At 51.7% G+C, this 21041-nt stretch overlaps 2 protein-coding genes across 3 annotated transcripts in view; both read left to right on the top strand.

The window, feature by feature from the left end:
• NEK8 (NIMA related kinase 8) overlaps positions 1 to 21041 on the top strand; it is a 53605-nt gene that overhangs the window by 31040 nt on the left and 1524 nt on the right. The window lies entirely within an intron of this gene.
• TRAF4 (TNF receptor associated factor 4) overlaps positions 7492 to 21041 on the top strand; it is a 77980-nt gene continuing 64430 nt past the window's right edge. For both annotated transcript variants that reach the window (XR_008327781.1, XM_053367219.1), the window contains exon 1: positions 7492 to 7769. Coding sequence is in view for 1 of the 2 variants with exons in the window: in XM_053367219.1 (XP_053223194.1) it covers positions 7627 to 7769 (143 nt within the window). In the remaining variant the exon portion in view is untranslated. The remainder of the gene's footprint in view (positions 7770 to 21041) is intronic.

Raw genomic sequence — 21041 nt, forward strand, 5'->3', positions numbered from 1 at the left:
TAGCCAGCAAGACTAATGGTCAGGGATGATGGGAATTGTAGTCTGAAAACAGCTGGAGACCCAAGGCTGGGAAACACTGGACCAGATGACGCTTGGGATCCCTTCAAACTCTATGATGCTGTGATCAAATCCCTGGAGCAGACAAGGAGGATTTCTATGTTTCTGTTTTTGCGTTTCTCTGGCATTCAGCTCGTCTTGACGACTCTCCTTAAAAGCCGCGCCTCCGACTCTGGGTTCCTGTTCCAATTGTAATGGATCTTTGCAGACAAGTTCCACATCTGTTGTCTTACCTGGCCAGGTGTTGTGTCTCAATCACGGGACGTGTTTGACCATGAACTTGCTTGTGAAGTTTTCTCCTTTTCACCCCCTGCCGGCCTTAAAACCGCTCGGAACTCACTGAGGCAAAGTCTCTTTGCAGCAGAATGAATTGTGGCGGCAGAAAGTGGCCTTTGGGAAACGGCCGGCCTCGAGGAGAATGTTGGGACGATTTGGAATTGCAGGGGGTTGGACTGGATGACCTTTGGAGGGTCCCTTGTGCTGTGATTTGCCAGCATTCCATTCCAGCTCTAGCTGGGTCCCTTGAAAAGCCAGCGACATTTTGATTCCCTGTTCAGTCTCCTTGACATGAAAAGGAAGCGGCTTTTCTTCCGCTGGAGCCAGGAAGGGGTCCCAAAAAGGTTCTCTTTGATGTAGCACAGCCATGCTGGAGGGGAGCTGAGATAGCTGAGCAAGCAAAAAGGGAAGAGGATGCAAGTTAATTAGCAAGCACAAACTGTCACGGTATTAGCACATTTGGATTGTTTTAGCCATCCATCCCAGGGAAACTTAAACAAGCTTGCAAACAAAAGACAAATGTTTGAAATCAAGAAGCACCCTAAGAGAAGAGTGTTAAAAGAGTGGGATGTTTTGTTTTTTCCCCTATTTTAAGCCCTCATATTAGGACTCAACCTCTCCAGCTTGCAGTTTTCTTACTGATCTTTGCCTCTGTGTACATAGTTCTTGCATATGAAGCCTTTACAGTGAGAAGTATTTTTTAAAAAATCTTCCAGATTTGTAACACACGTTGCTGATTATTCTTATCTTTGCATAATTTTAATGGTTTTGTATATGAATTCAAAAAAACAAACAAATTGTGGGTACAATCCCTCAAACTTGTGGGTCTCGGAATCTTCTTATTCTGTTGGTTTATTACATGTGTATCTCCCCTTTCCTCCAAGGAGCGCGAGGTGGCGTATGTAGCTGCTCCTCTTCCCCAGAAGCAGGGAGCCACTGCTGAAAAGGCCCTGTCCTTTTTGCCGCCACCCTCCAGACCTCACAGAAACCCCAGGGGGCATGCAGGTCGTTCCTGGTGATCAGAGGATGCTGCCTTATGCTGAGTGAGACCACGGGTCCATCTAGCTCAGTATTGTCTACACTGACTGGCAGCAGTTCTCCAGGGTGTCAGAGAGGGAGTCCTTCCCAGTCCTATCCAGAAATGCTGTCAGGGGTTGACCCTGGGACCTTCTGCATGCAAGGCAGGTGCACTACCACTAAGCTGGGGCCGCCCACCCAGGCATTGGCTGGACCCAAACCGACTTATAATAATGATAATAATAATAATAATTTATTATTTATACCCTGCCCATCTGGCTGGGTTTCCCCAGCCACTCTGGGCGGCTCCCAACAGAATATTAATAAAAATAAAGCAATAAAACATCAAACATTAAAAAAATTCCCTAAACAGGGGTGCCTTCAGATGTCTTCTAAAAGTCAGATAGTTGTTTATTTCCTTGACATCTGATGGGAGGGTGTTCCACAGGGCAGGCGCCACCACCAAGAAGGCCCTCTGCCTAGTTCCCTGTAACCTCACTTTTCGCAGGGAGGAAACCGCCAGAAAGCCCTCGGCGCTGGACCTCAGTGTCCGGGCAGAACGATGGGGATGGAGACACTCCTTCAGGTATAGTGGGCTGAGGCTCTTTAGGGCTTTAAAGATCAGCACCAACACTTTGAATTGTGCTCGGAAACGTCATGGGAGCCAATGTAGGTCTTTCAAGACCGGTGTTATGTGGTCTCGGCAGCCGCTCCCAGTCACCAGTCTAGCTGCCACATTCTGGAAGATAGCAGTGGCTTCTGCAAGTTAGCAATGGCTTCCTCTGTACATGCCCTGAGACTCTTTCCTCCTCTGCACAATTAAACCCTTCAACATCTTCACAGAACTCTAGCCCAATGGTTGCCATTAATTTGATTTGAACTGATTTTAGAATGAATTGATTTTAGAATGCTGTATTATTTTACTGTTGTTAGCTGCTCTGAGCCCAGCTTTGGCTGGGAAGGGTGGGATATAAATAATTTTTATTATTATTAATTATTATTATTATTATTATTATTATTATTATTATTATTATTATCCCTAGCTGTGGCATTCACATTTGCCTCTGATTGGGAGGTGGCGGGTGGGACAAGGGGCCTCTGGTTGCCTCACCTCCGAAAGGGTAGCAAAGAGCTGGGAAGGTTCAGGAAAGGGCAACCCAAATTATCGGGGGGGGGTGAGGGGAACAAGCCCCCTATGAGGACACATGCGGGACTTTTCAGTTGAGAGAAAAAGCGAGGAAGAGGCGACAGGATAGAAGTTTATAAAAGGATGCCTGGAATGGAGAAAGTGAAGAGATAGAAGTTTTCTCGTAACACTCGAACTCATGGGCATCTCATGTGGCTGAATGGGGAACAGGACAACAAAGAGAAAGTGCTTCACACGGCGCATAGACTTTGGAACTCTCTCCCACAGGAGGCAGTGATGGTTGCCAAGTTGGGCGGCTCTGAAAGACGACTGGGCAAACACAGCGGAGCAGAGGCCACTAGCCACAATGGCTCCTCTCTGGCTCTGCCATCGGAGGCAGGGATGCTTTTGAAGCCACAGGAAGGGAGAATTGCTCTTGCGCTTGCTGGTCTCCCATAATAGACATCTGGTTGGCCCCTGTGGGAACAGGATGCTGGACTAGAGGGGACATGGGCCTGATCCAGCAGGAGGGTTTTCATCTGTTCTGTCTCCACTGTGAGCCTCCCCAAGGCATCGGACGGGGCGCTGTCCCAGGCTGACCTTTGACCTGACCCAGCACAGAGGTTCTTCTGTACGCTCAAATGTGGTCAGCAGAGCCTGGGCGGAGGCCATTGACCAAATTCACCGCCTGTTGTCGGCTAACCCAGCAACCTGCCGAGAGAGAGAAGCCGCAAAGGGATCTGTTTGATCTGCAAGTTGAGGCATATCCTTGGCCGGGGTGGAGGAGCGGCCTCCCCCCTTCCCACATACAGACATTCTTTGTCTCGGCCACCATGGAAACCCAGGCAGGCATTTTGCTTCAGGTGCTCAGTGGCAAGGCAAAGGCACTGCTGGAGGGAAGAAGGATCCAGCCTTGTCCAAAGGGGGAAAGAACCAGAGGTCTCATGGACCGCTGTAGCCCAAAGTGACGCAGTGCATACAGGAGACCACCAGAACCTTAGAAGATCCTGCTGGAGCAGGCCCTGTTCTCACAGTGGCCCCCCAGGTGCCCCCAAAGCAGGATTTGACCACAAGAGCCCTCTCCCCTCCAACCACCAGCATTCAGAAGCATCGCTGCCTCTGATGAGCCGTCGTGGCTAATACCCATTGATACTCCTCCTCTATGAATTTGCTTAACTCTCTTTTAATGCCATCCAAGTTGGTGCCCATTCCTGCCTCCTGCAGCAGTGAGTTCCACCGTTTAACTGTGCTGTGTGAGGAAGGACTTCCTTTTAACTGCCCTGACTTTTCCAACCTTCAGCTTCAGTGGATGGGCACGAGGCGTAGAGAGGGAGAAGCCGGTCTGCTACTGCCCAACTTCCGTGTTGCCCCACCGGGCCTCAGGGCCACCCCAGGAAAGGCCCCGAGCCACAGTGTCCTGTCCAGGCCTGTTTTGGGGGAGGCCCCATTCATTCCCTGAGCAGTGGGGCGGCAGCTGCAAGACCCAGACACGAGTCAAAACTCATGAGGCCTGTGCTCAATTTGCATAGCTTTTCCCGCTGCCATCGAACCGTTTTGTGATGTGCTTCTCTTCCCCTTCTTGGGCTGGAGAGAGAGATGTGCTTGAGACTGCCCTGACAGGAGAGAGAGAGGCTGAACTGGGTAAACTTGCCGGAGATGGAGGAGCCTGGCGCTTTGAGGGCCGTGTGTCGACACAGATCCCGGATCCCTCTGTGCGACCGAGGTGTGGAGCCAGCGGGAGAAGGTCAAGGGACTTTGAGCAAGCAGACCCCTCCAGCACGGCCAGCTGATAAGAGGTACAAAGCTCAGAACAGGCTCCTGGAGGGCAGGGCAAGCGGTGGCTTCCAGTCACAATGGCTGCGTTGTGCCCCCACTGCCAGAGGCAGTGTACCCCTGGATTAAGGTTGCTGGGAAACGCAGCTGGGAAGAGTTGCTGTCATTGTGCTCAGGTCCTGCTTGGCAGTTTTCCATGTGGGCATCTGGTTGGCCGCTGTGGGAACAGGATCCTGGGCTAAGTGTCCACCCCCCTCGGCCTGATCCAGCAACTCAGGCTTTCATTGCGCTATTTAGGCCTTTCTTGAACAATTGAGACTGTTCCACTCAGCACACGTCTTTTGGCCTCTCCAAGCTGCCATGTAGGACTGCTGACCACAAAAGGCTGCCACGTTGGTCGGTGTGCGCCAGGGCTCAGTAGCGGAGCACCTGTCCTCAGATTCTCCAGTTAAAAGGCTCTTAGCAGCAAAAGACACACCCACCCCTTCTCTGCCTGAGCAGCTGCCAGTCAGAGAGAGCAGAACCAGGCTAGATGGACAAAGGTTTTGAGTTGGAATATGAAACGTCCATTGTTGCACTGAGTTTGCCAGCAGGACGTTCTAAACAGCGCAGTTGGTACAGCATCTTAATCACAGGGTTGTGCGTTCGAGCCCCCCATTGGGCAAAAGATTCCTGCATTGCAGGGGGTTGGACTAGATGACCCTTGTGGTCCCTCCCAACTATGATTCTGTGATCTGCAAGGCCTCGTTTTTTGCTTTCGAAGCTGCTGTTTGAGCTGCAGAAAAAGTGAGGGGACATCCTGCTTCGCCGCTACCAATGTCTTTGGGCCCATTTGGGCCCAATGAAACCAGACGTTCCAAATAATAATTTATCCTTAACAAGCCTGTGCAGTGTAGGGTAAGAGTGTTGGACCTGGACCTGGAAAAGACCACAGTTCAAATCCCCTCTCGTGGGCTAGGAAGGGGCCAGTCATCGCCTCTCAGCCTGACCTACACCACGGGATTAAACGAGGAAGGATAAGAACCACAGGGACATGGGTTAAACCACAGAGCCTAGGGCTTGCGAATCAGAAGGTTGGCGGTTCGAATCCCCGTGAAGGAGTGAGCTCCCGTTGCTCAGTCCCTGCTCCTGCCAACCTAGCAGTTTGAAAGCACATCAAAGTGCTAGTAGATAAATAGGTACCACTCCAGCGGGAAGGTAAACAGCATTTCCGTGCGCTGCTCTGGTTCGCCAGAAGTGGCTTAGTCCTGCTGGCCACATGACCTGGAAGCTGTACGCCGGCTCCCTCAGCCAGTAAAGCGAGATGAGGGCCGCAACCCCAGAGTCAGTCACGACTGGAACTAATGGTCAGGGGTCTCTTTACCTTTACCTAAGAACCACATGAACCACCTTCAGCTCCTTGGAGAAAAAGGTGGAATGTAAACACAATAAATAAAACAGAAATAACACACCTGGACGGTGGTGGCATCAGAAAATAATTTTGCTTTTGGGGGAATTTTGGGCAAGGGGCAGTGACTTAGCCCCCGTGGCATCTGTCCTCTGCTGGGACAGATAGACTTCCAAGTGAGCCCAGGGCCACAGACTCATCCGAATTCCTGGTTTCTAATCTATACATGGTGCCTTCTAAGTAGATCACAGGGTTCAGCAACGGAGTGTGTATGTGATGCTATACGCATCTGGGGGCTCCAACTTCTTCCTGATATGGGGGTGGGGAGAGGAATCTCCTGCTAGCTAATTAAAGAAAGTAGGTGAGCGTTGGAGAAGCAGGAGAGGAAGGCAGCAGAAATCTGGTGCATCAAAGGGAAACTGCAGCAGATTTGCATCTTCTCTTCCCTGGGGGTTTGTGTGTGTGTGTGTAGATGTAGTTTTGTGTCACAAACAGGGCAGGGGGCCCACACTGCACAACCCACCCCCCACATTCCCCTGCACCAGCTGAAATCAAGAGCAGCTGTGTACTGTCTCCATGGCCCTTAACTTGGTGGTCTGCTGTGGTCTGGGGGTGGGGGCCTGGAGAGGAGTTAGACACCCATCCTGCAGCTGTGCAGTCCTCCCACGGCAACCACTGATGAGGAACACACACACATGTGCTTGAGCCACCAAGAGACGGGGAGAGAGAGAGAAACTGGGGGCGGCAAGGGAAGCTCTTAACTCAAGCTCAGTGAGAAGCAGCTGTCTTCTCCGCAGGACCTGGCAAATCGTGGAATCATTGGAAGGGGTCCTGAGGGTCATCTAGTCCAACTCCCTACAATGCAGTGATCTTTTGTCCAATGTGGGGTTCGAACCCCCAGCCCTGAGATTAAGAGTCTGCTTCTCTACAGATGGGAGTGTAGGGGAGTGGGAGGACGTGAAGGGGGTCCCCAGTTTGTTTTTAGGCAGCAAGTCACCTCCTGATGCAAACCAGGGTGGAACCAGGTGGTATTTGCGTCCCCAGGACTGTGCCCTTGGCAGGGTCCAGCCTGGCCAATGCCGTTGGAGGCAGAAACATACCCAGGCATTGGCCAGGCTGGACCCTGCTAAGGGCACAGGGATGCAAAAATCACAAAAATATTAAGAGAGCCAGCAATTGCCAAAGGTACCAGGGAGAGGGGTGTTGATACAGCTTTTTGCCAAAGGTGCAAGGAAGCCTAGATTTGCCTCTCTGGGTGGTGGATTAGCAGCTGGTAGTATGTGGGCCATTACTGGCCAGCGGAGAGGGACGCTTCTCTGGTTTGGAGGGCTGGTTTTTCTTCTGTTGCTGGCAGACCCTCCCCATTTGCCCCAAGAGCTCTGCAGCTGGATGAGGCCCACGGCCCACCTAGTCCTGACTCCTGCTCTCACGGTGACCCCCCCCCCGGAGGGACCAGAGTGAACAGCAGCAACTCTCTGCACTTGAGATTCCCAGCGACTGCTAGCCAGAGGCATTTGCTTCTCCTTGCCTTCCAGGTATGGCGCCTGCAGCTGTGGAAAAAGAAAGACCCCAGCGCTCCAAACCTGGGGAACAGAATGCTCTCTCTCAAAAGCGGGGGGGGGGGGCAAAGTTGGCAGCCCTCCCAAGCCAAAAAAAAGACAGAGAAAGCGAGGGGAGGCTCAGCCTGCAATAGAAGAAAAAGAACCACCCAAACCAGAGAAGCGGGAAAGCGTCCCTCGACGGCAGAGGAGCGGAGGAAAGGAGCGAAGTTGGCAACCCTCCCGAGGCGGGGAGGGAGGCGGAGAGAGCGCGGGGAGGGGAAGGAGGCGGAGAGGCGTGGCGTTGCCTTGCCTAGGCGAGCCTAAGTCGGCGCTGCACACAATAGGGAGAGGGGTCGCCCGGCAGGACCTGCGAGGCCGGCGGGCGCAGGAGGCGACAGGGGCGGCGCGGGGCCTGCGGAGGCGCCTCTCCCCGGCAGGCCGGCGGGACCATGCCGGGCTTCGACTACAAGTTCCTGGAGAAGCCGAAGCGGCGGCTGCTGTGCCCGCTGTGCGCCAAGGCCATGCGCGAGCCCGTCCGCGTCTCCACCTGCGGCCACCGCTTCTGCGACACCTGCCTGCAGGAATTCCTCAGGTCAGTCCCCGCGGAAGGCGGAGCCGGGCCGGGCCGGCCAGGGGGCGCGATCCGGACGCAGGAAGACGGAGGCGCACGGCCCCTGCGCGCCTCTCCAAAGCGCGCTTGCTTGGAGAGCCCCGCTCGCGCGCCCTGGGCGCACCGCCGCCGCCGCCTCCCCGGCTCGCCGCCTCCTTTGTTCCGCGCCCGCTTCATTCCTAGGGAGAACTGGAGGGGCCCCCACCCGCCTCCCTCGTTGGGGGCTCCCCCCATTTCCCAGCACTTGGCTCGGCAGCGGCAAATGGGACAGGCCGCTTCTCTGAGCATGTGCAGAGTGCGGCGGCGCGGAGTCTTGCTGGGCTGCCTCCCTCTCCCACCTCATTCTTTTCTATTGTTCTGCCTGCTATTGTCTCACCTTGAAGGGTCCCTCCTGTCCTCCCCACCCCACGCCGGTTGTCAAGGGCCTCGGAAAAAGAGGGGTGCCTTCTTAGCGGATGGTCGGCGATGAGCTGAAATAAAGCCTCTGTCTCCAGCGGCAGTCTACCGCGAACTGTCTGCTGTTGGGAGCCAACGCTGGGGCCTGTTTGTGGATTTATTGCTGACCTCTGTTGGAAGCGGGATGCTGGGCTAGTTTGCGGGTGGGGGTTTTTTTGCGGAGGGGTCTGTTTGATCCAATAAGTCTCTTCTGCCTGTTGAAGCCAGCAAGGACTGACGTCTCCTTTCGTCCGAGGGAGACAAGCCAAAGAAAGCATTGCTTTGTGTGTTCTGGGCCTTGGGAAACAGGTTTGGGGGCTGCTGTGAGCCCCCCGGGCGTGGCTGAGGTTTCGGGTTATCTGTCCCTTAACTCCATGATTTGAATCAGAGTCCGGCACCCACCCAGCAGAGCCCGAGAGCCACAGCTGGGTCCTCAATGGAGAACCCCACCCCCTTTTGCAGTAGGCTAGCTGGATCTGTCTGCGTATAATTAAGGCGGCTTCCGTCCTCCCTTCCTGTTTAAATTCAGGACCATGAGGACTAGTGTCTTGCATTCTTTTTTAGGGAGAGGGCCGTAACTCAGTGATGAAGCACTTTCTGCTTTGCAGGCAGAAGGACCCAGTTTCAATCCCCGCTGGCATCTCCAGGTCGGGCTGGGAAACCCTCCCTGCCTGAAACCCAGGAGAGCCATTGCTGCCAGCCAGTGCAGACAATACTGAGCTAGATGGATCAGGTGTCTGGTTTGGGGAAGGGCTGTAGCTCAGTGACGGAGCCCCGGCTTTGCATGCAGAAGGTCCGAGGCACAGAATCCCTAAGTAGGGCTGGGGAGGAAACTTTGCAGAGCCACTGCTACCAGTCCGTGTCGGCAGACACGGCTGAGCTAGCTGGATCAGTGGTCTGACACAACAGCTTCCCATGTTCCTGTTTAAATAAGCCCTTTTATTTGGAACGATGAGGACTGGCACCTTTATTTCTGAGGAAACTCTGGAGAGCTGTTGCTCCCATTGACCCCCAGCATTGGCTACATGGGGTAGCAGGAGCCTGGTGGTGTTCAAAGGGCCACATGCTGTTCTCCCGTCCTCTGGGAAGATGAGAATGCTCTTGGCTGGCAAATATTTCTTGATATTTAATCTCAGAAAAAATGCAGGGCAAAGCCCTCCCGAGGCAGCTTCTGAAGTCAACTCAGACAGTATAAAAGAATGTTTCAGATATATTCCAGACAACCCAGTTGCAAAGCTATTTCTGTAAGGAAGACAACAAAGAAATAGTAGTAGTAGCAGTAATAGTAGTAGTAATACGAGAGCCCTCTTCAAATATCTGAAGGGAGCTGTTCAGCAGTGGAACAGATTTGATAGCCATCTGTCAGGGCTCCTTTAGCTGTCATTTCCTGTATTGCAAGAGGGGGTTGGCCTAGATGACCTTTGGGGGTCCCTTCCAACTCTACAATCCTACAAATATAAATAATAATAATCCTGGCCTGCTAACCAGCTAGCTCCCACCTTCCCTCTAATTCCCCACCTAAAGACCACCTAATCCCATTTAGCTCTTGCCCATCCCTGATTTCCCATCACAATTACAAACATCTGCCTTTCCCCTTCCCTTCCAGTCCAAGGTTCAAGCCTCTCCCGCCGCTCAGGTGCCCTCTGGTCAGGCTGCTCCCTTGACTCTGCAAAGGCGTGACTCTGTATATGTTTGTGTTTCGTGGGTAAAGGCAGTAAGTTTTCCCGGATCTCCCTGGGCGTTGAATAGTTAAGTGTTGGGGATCTGGGAGGGGCTGTAGCGACTGATCTCCTCTGCCCACCCCCACCCCCAAAAAGCTGGGAATTCTCTCTTTCTGCCAACCCCTCTTGTAATAAGATCTCTCTAACTAACAAGCAGGGACTGCTTGTCTGCTTAAGTGAATTTTTCTGGCCTTTGTAGAAAAGCTGCTATTGGGGGGGGGTATGTAACGGCAGAGAGGCCTGCGAGGCAGGGGGGGGGGCCTTGCATGACTGGCAAGGGGGGGCGGGCGGGAGAGGTGCTTAGCATATTGGCACCAAGGTCGCTTTGCAGTTAGCCTCCTTGCAGCTTCGCAACAACCTTGCCAGGTAGGCCTTGGCTGTTTGCATTTTAGAGGCAGGGAAGGGAAGAAGAGAGGCAGTATTTGAGCCTCATCCAGCGCTCCTCCCCCCCCCACAAAAAACTTCCTGATCTACTCAGAATCTGAGCTTTGGTGGAGAAGGGGGGAAGTTGATAAGCCGCCTGCATTCTTGTAATGTTTAACTTTCTTAGATGTCTGGCATTAACCAGGGATTTGAGGGGAGAAGGCCGTACAGCTGTTGTGGCTGCAGGTGGGGTACGGATCAAGCACTGCACCTGGGATTGCTAGTTCAGGGGGCGCTGCAGGCTACTGGGCGGGGGCCCTTCCTCCCCACCCGCTTCACCTGGCTGCCAGGTAGCCAAACAATAGCCAGAGTTTTTGGGTCTGAGCTGAGATGGAAGCAGCTGGAGATACAAAGACCTGCTTGCTCTGTGCTGGGCCCAAAGCTGCGACTAAGTGAGATATTTCAGGGTGTAAATGCTGCGAGCCCCTTTAAATCCTATGCTTAAGTTGTACAGGGGTCAGAATGTCCGGTTAGGATCCCAGGGAGACCAGCGTTCGAATCCTCACTCAGCTACGAAGCTCACTGGGTGTGTGACTTTGGAAGCTGGTCACTTACTCTCAGCCCGGCCTACCTCGCAAGGTTGTTGCTGTGAGGATAAAATGGGGAGCAGGAGAACTATGTACACCGGCTTGAGCTCCTTGGGGTGGTGGTGGTTAAAAATGCAATAAAACCATATATCTAGAAGACTTCCCTCCCCTTAGGATACATTTGCACCCAGCAGCCGACGAAGGCAAGCCCAGAAGTGTGCCGTGAGCACAAGACCACTCGTCCTGCCCCCAGGAACTGGTATTTGGGGGTGCAGTCAAACAGAGACCCCCCCTCCACTTTGGGGACGCAGACATGCACAAAGCTTCTTTATTGCTCCAACTTTGCATGGCACGTAGGCAAGCTTTCGGAGTTTCACAGAACTGTTAGTCAGCCGGGGACCGTTCCAGGTGTTCCGGAGAATGAGTGTGTGCGTCTGATCCATGGGCCTACTTATTCATGGAGCGGAAAAGACGCCCGCGAGGCAGATTGACAGCGGCTTTTCCAGTTCAAGAGCCCCGTCCTTGCGTAACCGTTTCCAGAGCGTTGCTGCGAAAACAAAACCCGAGTTCTTGCGCGCACCTTGAAGGCCGGCGAGCCTTTTAAACCCACGGAAAAACTTTGCTAGAATAAATTTTGTGTGCGTCCCCCGGGTGTGGCACAGGCGTTTGGATCGGCCTGTGCACTCTGCGTGTGTGTTTGGGTCATTGCAGTTTCGTGCGCTTTCACAGTTGTCTTTGCGAGCCTCCTCTTACCTTGGGGGACTCAGGTTTGGCACTCCTTTGGGGAGTTCTGCATGTTTCCAACCCTCTCTCCCCAAAGTGTTGAGGCTGAATTGATGCAATACATTTGTTCGTTTGTTTTATTTACTGCTTTTATATCCCGGGTTTTTCTCCAAGGAGCTCAAGGTGGCACCCATGGCTCCCCACCCATTTAATCCCCACAACACCCTGAAAGGTAGATTAGGCTGAGAAAGGCAGTGATTGGCCCCCAAGGTCACCACTTGAGAGCTTCATGGCAGCGGGGGGGAATTTGAACCCTGGTCTCTCCCAGGTTTTCGCCCAATGCTCTGACCACTGCACACTGGCTTTCCGTGAACCGGTGCGTGCGATTTCATAGGGACAATTCTTGCTTCTCTCTCTTTCACAGACACATCCTTCTAACTAAACTTTTCTGCTCCTTTGCAGACACCCTGAACCTTTCCTTTTTGGTTCCTGTTTCCTGGGGTTCTGGGTTCAAGCCTTGCGGAGTGAGGGGATTTGGCTAGGCATGTCTTTGCTTGCCTGGCCCTTGATGCACAACTGTGTGTGAGAGAGAGATAATGAGGGAGACATAAAAGGGTTTTGTGTTTTCAAGAATGCAGAAGGCATTTTTTCTCCCCTGACTTCCTTCATTCCACTGTGGCCTCCCCAGAGAGAGAGCAGATCCATACGGGGCTGATTGGAGGGGGAGAGGCGCACAGGTGTGGGGAGGGGCAGAGTCAAGAGCCCAAAGCCAAGGAGCTGGATTCCACCCTAAGGCTATGAGATCCTGTGCCTGGGACACCAAAGGGTCATCCAGTCCAACCCCCTGCACTGCACGAATTGCAGTTGAAATCCAGCCCCCTCTTGTGGGTTGTGCTTGAACTCTGAGTCAGGACACAAGAGGGCTGGAAAGAAGGGGGAGAGAAGGAGCTGCCACTAGACCAACTCAGGTCATTGGTCCATCTTGCTCAGCGCCAGCCACACTGACTGGCAGCAGCTCTCCGGGGTTTCCCCAGCCCTGCCTGGCTATGTTGTCGGGAGTTGAACCCAGCACCTTCTGTGTGCAAAGCTGAAAGTGCTTTACTTCCTGTACCTTTTAAAAAGAACGCAGGATTCTAGTCCTCATGGTCGTTGTGAGTAGGCGACTGATTTGAACAGGAGCAAAGGAAGCTGCCTCAATGGTACATAGGTCCAGCTAGCTCCTTAACTGCTTACACTGACTGGCAGAGGCTCTCCAAGGTTTCTGCATGCCAAGCCCTTCTGCATGCCAAGCAGCTGTCCTGACACCCTGAAGACAGGCGATTTAGCCACTTTGCTGTTCCTACTTGGAAAATGGATGTGATCAGGCTCCCTTCCTGGGGTATTTTACCTGGAAGGAATGGTTAGGAGGTGATTTTCATGCTCAAAGGAGGGGGGCAGGGTCTCTCTCCCTGCAAAGCTCAGCTCCAGGGGTGCAAAGGGTTAAATCTAGAGGGTCTGGAAATTCCCAAGGTGGGGGGTGCTGCAGATTAATCCCCACCCCAGCCTGCTGGGCCCATCACACTTGGCTGGACAGGGAATGCGCTGAGGCAGCAGCCTGGGAAGGGCAGAAAAACCGGTTCTCCCCCTCCCCAACCTTCAGCCACGCAGATGGAGGTCACTCTGCCCCACAGCTGGGCTGCCTGCGCCATCCAGCTTGCCTTTCAGCAGTTCTCCCCTCCCATGTTTGCAGCGGCTCAGGGAGATGCACTCTGCATACGCACAGAGGCTTCCTGGGGCCGCTTCACCACGTCCCCAGGCTGAGCACGGGCAGCGTCCTTTCTTCCTATTTCAGTTAGCCCTTAATTCGGGACCATGAGGACTAGAACCTTAGCACTCTCTTATTTTTTTTAAAAAAGGAAAGGGCCGTAGCTCTGTGTGCATACCCACATTTTTGGTGCCCTGAGACCCAGCTGGACTTGCAGATTGTGGGGGGCACACCCCTGGGCCAGTGCTCTGTTCCTTCAAGGGGCTAAGTGTTTGGGGAAGGGAGAGAAGAAGCCTACAATCCCCATCATCCCTGACCACTGGTCCTGCTAGCTAGGGATCATAGGAGTTGTAGGCCAAAAACATCTGGAGGAAGCCTCCTCTAATGCCTTTATCTCAGCCTTTCTCCACCTGTGGGTCCCCAGATGTTGTTGAACTACAACTCCCATCCCCCCCAGCTAGCAAGGCCAGAGCTCAGGGATGATGGGAGTTGTAGTCCAACAATATCTGGGGACTCAGGTTGAGAACAGCTGCTTAGCTAGTCCCAAGGCAGTCATTTCATGCTCAGCCAAGGCTTCCCGCTCTTGCCTGCTTGTAGCTGCGATGGGGAGTCTTCCCCACCTCCTCTCTAGCAATTCTTCCAAAAGCTTTGACCCAATTCCTGCATTGCGGGGGGTTGGACTAGATGACCCCTGGGCCCCTCCCAGCCACGATTCTATTCTTCTGCCTGGCTTGCCGCAGAGAGCAAACTTTTGGGGCGACCTGCCGCCTCTCCGTGCCGCTGCCTTCATCACACTCAAGCAAACATGGAATCAAAGAATCGTGGAGTTGCTTAAAATGTATATAGGAAGTGCAGTGTAAGCGATGGAAGTCAATCAATGAAATTTTATTATTACTTTCATATGGAGATATTTGTAGAATAAACTTGGAAGAAATTCTTCCAACTTTTCTTCTTTTTTCTTTTTTTCTTTTGTTCCTTTTTTCATATATATATATATGTGCCTATTTGAAATATATATGTATGTATGTATATGCAATATTTTGCTTATATTTTGTAACAATTATGTTAAATAAATTAAAAAATTTAATAAAATTTAGCTCAGGATTCCCAGCTGAATCACAGCTATTGGTGGGGGAGGAAAGGCAGTCGCCCGGCTACATGTGTGTGTTCCTTCCCAGACAGGTCACACACGCTGTGCCCGCAGGCCGTTGCTGCGAGTTTTTCCTTGCCAAGGATCATAGCTGCTTGGCACAGCGTATCCCGGCCAGGAGTGGCCCCAAAGGACCTCTGCGCTTTCCCGTTTGGCCGCCAGGCTCTGCTTGGCATGGGAGGGAGGGCAGCATCGGTGGCGGCCGATCTGACAGAGTCGAGCCAGAGCAGTAACTGGCGTTGAAAACGAAGCTGCCCGTCTCGTAATGCCATCGCACAAACCTGCGGTGCAGCCACGTTTAGAATGCCACAGACCGTTCTGGTCGCCTCACCTCAAGAAGGAGATTGTCGAGTTGAAAAAGGGGTGACCGAAATGATCGAGGGGAGGGAGCGGCTCGCCACTGAAGAAAGGGGGCAGCGTTTGGGACCTTCTAGCTTGGAGAAAAGGCGAGGAAGAGGCAACGTGTTGGAAGTTTCTCAAATTCTGCGTGGCATGAGGAAAGCGGAAAGAGAGAGAAGTTTTCCTTCCTCTTTCATAACCTTAGAAGTCGTGGAGGAAGAATCAGGAGAGGTCAAAGAAAGGACCTGGTCATGCAGCACATAAACTGTGGAACTCACTGCCACAGGAGGGACTGACGGCCACAAACTGGGGTGCCTTTAAATGTGAACTGTGCCAGTTCCTGGAGAAGAGGGCGATGGATGGCTCTGCTCTGCCTCCACAGTCAGTCTTGCTTCTGAATGGCAGTTGCCGGACACCGCAGGACAGGAGAGTTGCTCTTGTGTGCAAATCCTGTTTGCGGGTTTCCCTTTGGGTATCTGGTTGGCCACTGTGAGACCAGGAGGCTGGACAAGGTGGGCCATTGACTCTTCTTAGTGATATAAGGATTAGAGACCCAAGATGTAAATTTTTTATTTTAATAACATTTCGGTGTTTCACTTTATTTGCATGTAACATTTTATTTGTTTTTTGTTATAATTTTTATTGATACAGCAAGAAAAAAAAAACACAAATACCAAATTACACACAGGATTAACCATAGGCACATAATTTTCTTAACGAACAATAAAACATATATTGGTCTTAACACCAAAGACCCAGACTCCCATCTATTCCATATTTTGATTCCATATTACTTATTGCCAATACACATTTTTATCATAATTAAACTTTTCCTTAATATACCTAATTTCTTATATCTACCTTGCGACTATTACTGAAGTTCTTCGAATGCTGCAACAGAATTTAAACTACTATATTTTTCAAATATTCTTTGAAAACCTCCCATTTTGAAACAAATTCCTGTTTTGATTATGCAACGTTTTAGAATGCATTCGGCTTGAATTTGTCACCTGCGGTTTGTCCCCCTTCCGCCACCTCCATTCCCACGTTGCCTGACCTTCGAAGGGCAAAGGATGTTTTGCCAAAAGAGGGATGTGTTGCACAGGCTCTCCTTGAAGCTCTCAGTGAGACGCAGGAAGAGGAGAGGGGGGAGAAATTTATGACGCTGCTCCCTTCTTACTGAAGGTCTGGCTGCCTAGACGCAACTGTCCGATAAGCTGTACGTTGAGACCAAATGTTTTGGGACCTTGCTAGAAAGTTGACGCCAGTGTGGAGTCGTGTATCTCAGTCAGTCGAACATCAGACTTTTAATCTCGGGTCCCACATTGGGCAAAAGATTCCTACATTGCAGGGGGTGGGACTAGATTACCCTTGTGATCCCTTCCTGTGATTCTGTGATCTTTGTATCTCATGACCTGTAACCTTTCCTGACGTATGTTTAAGAATGCATAAATGTTTTATGACTCTTTGCCGTGTTTGAACTGCTATATAAGCTTTTGTCCTGTTGGCACGTTGGGCTGAGCTCTGTCCTATTGCAATACAGGCGTACCTTGGAAGTCAAACGGAATCAGTTTTGGAAAGCTCCTGCAGCCAATCTGAAATCGCGGAAGCCTTGTCGGACGTTCAGCTTCTGAAAACACATTCAGAAACCGGAACAGTCACTTCCGGGTTTCGATCGTTCGGGAGCCAAGGTACGGCTGTAGAAATAAATGTTGGATGCTGGACTTGGAATTAGTTTCCTTGGTTCCGTGGTCTTTTTAAGTGGTGGCCCCTCACCTGCATAACGAAGTGAATTCTTACATTCTTAAGTTCCAGAGGAATCTCTGCCCCAGGGAGCTTACAGTTCATGGCAGACATAGCTTGAGTGTCATCGCTGCTGCTGATCTATCGTGGCTTCTCTGTGATGGATACATGGGCCCAGTGGAGACCCAGATCCCACGACCCCCAGGAGCCAAGTTCTCTGCCTGGTCCACAGCCCGCTGGACCAGGTGTCCTGCCCGCCATGGAGGAGAAGCTGAGGGCAGCACCATCCACAAGTGGCGCGACCTGGTGTGCTTGGCGATGCCGTTTGGAGGGGCTGCCGGCGTCAGAGTCCCCGGGTGCAAATAAGAGAGAGGAACTTTGGGCCGGCTGGTGTTTTGTTGGGCAGGAGCCACAGCGGCTCCACTCTCCCAGTAAAGTTACTGAGGATCGCAACTGGGGGAGTCTTCCTCCCTCTCTCCGAACACTAGAATTTGTGAAGATGTGCGCTGGAAGGTTCAGGACAGATAAAAGGAAGCCTTTCTTCATGCAGCGCACAGTTAAACTCTGGAACTCTCTGCCATTGGAGCGATAGCCACCCACCGGAATGGCTTTCAAAGAGGATCAAATTTATGGAAGAGGAGAAGACTGTTAATGGCTGCAAGCCAGGATGGCTCCACGGTCAGAGGCAGCGATGGTGATGCAGCCTAGGACCATGTACCTATGGGACCGCCTCTCCTGGTATGCCCCGCGGAGGACCTTAAGGTCCACAAATAACAACACTTTGGAGGTCCCAAGCCTCAAGGAGGTTAGTTTGGTTTCAACTAGGGCCAGGGCCTTTTCGGCTGTGGCCCCGATCTGGTGGAACGCTCTGTCACAAGAGACTAGGGCCCTGCAGGACTGGACATCTTTCCGCAGGGCCTGCAAGGCAGAGCTGTTCCGCCTGGCCTTTGGTTTGGACTCTGTCTGACCCTTATGTTTCCCTCCCCTTATGGTCTTAATTTATCGGCTACTTTAAAATGAGGCTGCATTTTAAATTGCATTTTAACCTGTATTTTAAATTGGTTCCCCCCCCCTCTCTTTTTCTCCTATTACGTTTTTACTGTGATGTTATTGGTGTTAGCCACCCTGAACCCGGCTCTGGCCGGGGAGGGTGGGGTATAAATAAAAATTATTATTATTAGCCCTGTTGCTGGAAGCCGCAGGAAAGGAGAGAGTTGCTCTTGCACCCGGATCCTGCTTGTGGGTTTCCCATTGGGGTGTCTGGTCGGCCCCTGTGAGGACAGGATCCTGGACTGGGTGGGGCCCCCTTTGGCCTGATCCAGGCGTCAGGCTCCCCTCCATCCTGCCGCAGTCTCACGTCTTGTTCTGGTGTGAAGCAGCTCTCTTGTCTCCTGGCCAAACCACAGACAAGGGCTTGGCTCTCTCCCTGCGCTGGCAGCCTCTTCTCGGATCCAGCCCCCAGCAGCTGCCTGGTTTTTCCCACAGCTGCCACCCCCGGTTTCAAGTTTCCTGGAGCCGGCAAAGTTGTTTTTCATCATCTGTCGGGCCGGCTTTGTTTCAGCAGCTCTAAAACACACAGCCATAAGCAGTGCTAGAATAGGAGTGTTGGAGGGGGACCCCAAAGGTCTTCTAGTCCAACCACCTGCCCTGTAAATCGGAATATTGTGAGAGCCAGGCCAGGTCAGAGTTTTGGGTTTGGCGAGTAAAGAGGCAACACGATGGGAAATCTACGAATGGAGGATGCGAAGAGAGAAAAGCTCTTCTCATAACACCGGAACCATGTGGGCATCGAACAAATCTGAACGCTGGAAGATCCAGGAGAGGGAAAAGGAAGGAATTAGTCACGTAGCGCGGAGTTAAACTGTGGAACTCCCTGCCACAGGAGGCAGAGATGGCCGCCCACCTGTGTGATAGGAATTTGGAGGTCTTATATATAAGTTAAATGTTCATAAGTGTACCAACCAAGCATGTACATAGATCAGCACAGGATGACCGACCTGAAACCATTTTGATTCCCAAACTGAGCAAATATTTTCTCTGCAAGGTCAAAGGAAAATGGAAAAGCCTCCCCATTGTCTTTTCCTTCACAAATCCTGTCTTAAGGGCAAAGGATTTGGCTCCGGAACTAAGTATTTATCATTGCAAAAGACTGGCCAGGCCATCCAATCAAGTGACCATTAAACCGGTAACCTGGCAGACAGGAGGTAAACAAAGCACTCAGATTTCTGCTGTAGACCGCCCTTTCTGTGATGTAGGTATGATGTATCTGGGGGGTGGTCTTGGGTTATACCCCTTCTGTGATGTATGTATGATGTTTCTGGGGGTGGTCTGGATCTACAGGCTGGCAATTTCAAAAGTCTTTATAAGCCTTGCACACCATTGTTCTGGTCACCTCAGACTTGCTGCAGTAGCAAAATTTTAAAATGTAGTATTTTTGTTTTGCTTTGCTTTGAATGTGTCTGGTTGACCACCGCTTAGTTCAGATGCCAGGAGCACCCCAACGGACTCCCAATTTGTGCCTAGCCAGCAGGCGTAGTGGTTAGCGATGGATTATAGGACTCTGGGAGACCGGGTGCGAATCCCCACTCCGCCCATCTGGCAGCTCGCCAGGGCAACTTTGGGCCTTCTCAGCCTGGTCTGCCTCACAGGGTTGTTTTGAAATGGGGAGAGGGGGAGAGAGTTCTGTGGGGCAGCCCCAAGGTCCCTGGTGCGAAGGTGGGATGTAGACGTGATAACAAATAGGTCAGAGTGACCGTTTTTCAAATACATGGCACAAATTTACTTCTTATACAAATATTGCGGCACAGTATATGCAAATGTCTGGCTTATTTAAAACTATATAGAACCTTTATTCTCAAGAATAATGGAGCTCACAGGTGCAGAATACTTTTTTGAATATTAATCTTCCTTGTAAAAGGAATCGTTGTACGAGTTGATATTTATTTATGCTTTTGGAGTTTTGCTGTATCCTTGTACTTTTGTCCTTCCAGGCTGTGACGCTTTATGGTATAATTCTTTTCTTTGCTTCTGTTATGTGTGCACTTTTTGTTGCTGTTAACACTTTTTAAAAACCCCACACAGGTCAGAGAAAATAAAGGAAATCCCTGTTAGAGAGTGCTTGGGTGGGGGGGGGTGTATTAGGAAACATCTCACGAGACAGTTTGGAGCTGGGGTGGCCTAGTGGTTAAGAGTCTCGGACTAGGACCTGGGAGAGACCCGAGTTCGAATCCTCACTCAGAAGCCAGACCTTGGAAGCCAGTCACGGCCTCTCAGCCTGACTTGGAGGGTTGTTGGGTGGATTAAATGAGGAGCGGGGAGAACTTTGTACACCACCTTGAGCTCCTTGGAGACTAAAGGTGGGCTTTAAATGCCCCATTTTGGCCCCTGGGTCTCCCATTTCCTCTGCAAAGCCAGGACTGGAGTGTTAACTTTGCAGGGCCCCCGTGGCGTGAAGCTGGGGGGTGACACACAGTGGGAAATGGGGCAGGGCCTTGCCTGACAGATGTGACACTGGGATTAGCAGGATTTGGCCCTCTTCCCAGCTCGCTCTTGCTTCCGCTCAGTTGCTCCCGACTATTGAGGTTTGTTTGTTTTATTGCCCCCCCCAACCGCCACCCTTGCGTGCCACTCCTGGGGCTCTGCTGCCGCCGCGGCAGGTGGTTTATGGGGCCGGCTGTGTCCCCCCCACCAAGCGAGGATTTCAGACAGATGGAGGGGATTAGAGGAGCCCGGCTGCTTCCTCTCCCTGGCAGAGACCTCCCCAGGTAGAGAGGCAGGGAGCGTTTGCCACGAGAGCGGTTTCGGGAGACTTTCAGAAAAAAATTGCCTTCCGTTAGGTCCATTGAGCTCAGTGATGCCTGCACTGACTGGCAGCAGCGAATCTCCAGGGTTTCAGGCAGGGGGACGTTTGCCAGTCTCCGTGTATTATTATATTTCATTTTGTTTATAAATGATTGTAAAGGGAGGGGGGAGTGGTTTACGAAAAGGATAAACCTGTAAAATTATCACATAGGCAAAATTGAACAACCATAGTTGAAGACACTCGAAAAGTTAAAACAGCCGTAGACTGAAAAGCAAGTGAGAATGTTTTGAGCTGGTGCTGAGAAGGGTACAGGGAATGCGCTTGCCTTGTATCAATAGGCAGGGAGTTCCAAAGTGCGGCTGCGCAAAAAGTTTTGAGTTCTTGCAAACGTGGAACGGGAATTGTGCGGCACCCGTTAACAGCCCCAGTTCCGCCAATCGAAGCAGGTGCATGGGCACAGATGGGAAGGGCGGTCTCTATTGGGAAATGCTGCTAGGAATTGAACCTTCTGCATGCAGAACATGTGTCCCAACACTGACCCTTCCCCCCGATTAAAGAAGATCCCATTCCTCATGTTTCTAAGGAAAGTCATAACTCGTGCAAAATGAGGACAAATTGGTGAATGTATTTTTATTGGCATGACATAT

Source organism: Podarcis raffonei, chromosome 15, assembly GCF_027172205.1.
Source record: "Podarcis raffonei isolate rPodRaf1 chromosome 15, rPodRaf1.pri, whole genome shotgun sequence".
NCBI classification, from domain to species: Eukaryota; Metazoa; Chordata; class Lepidosauria; order Squamata; family Lacertidae; genus Podarcis; species Podarcis raffonei.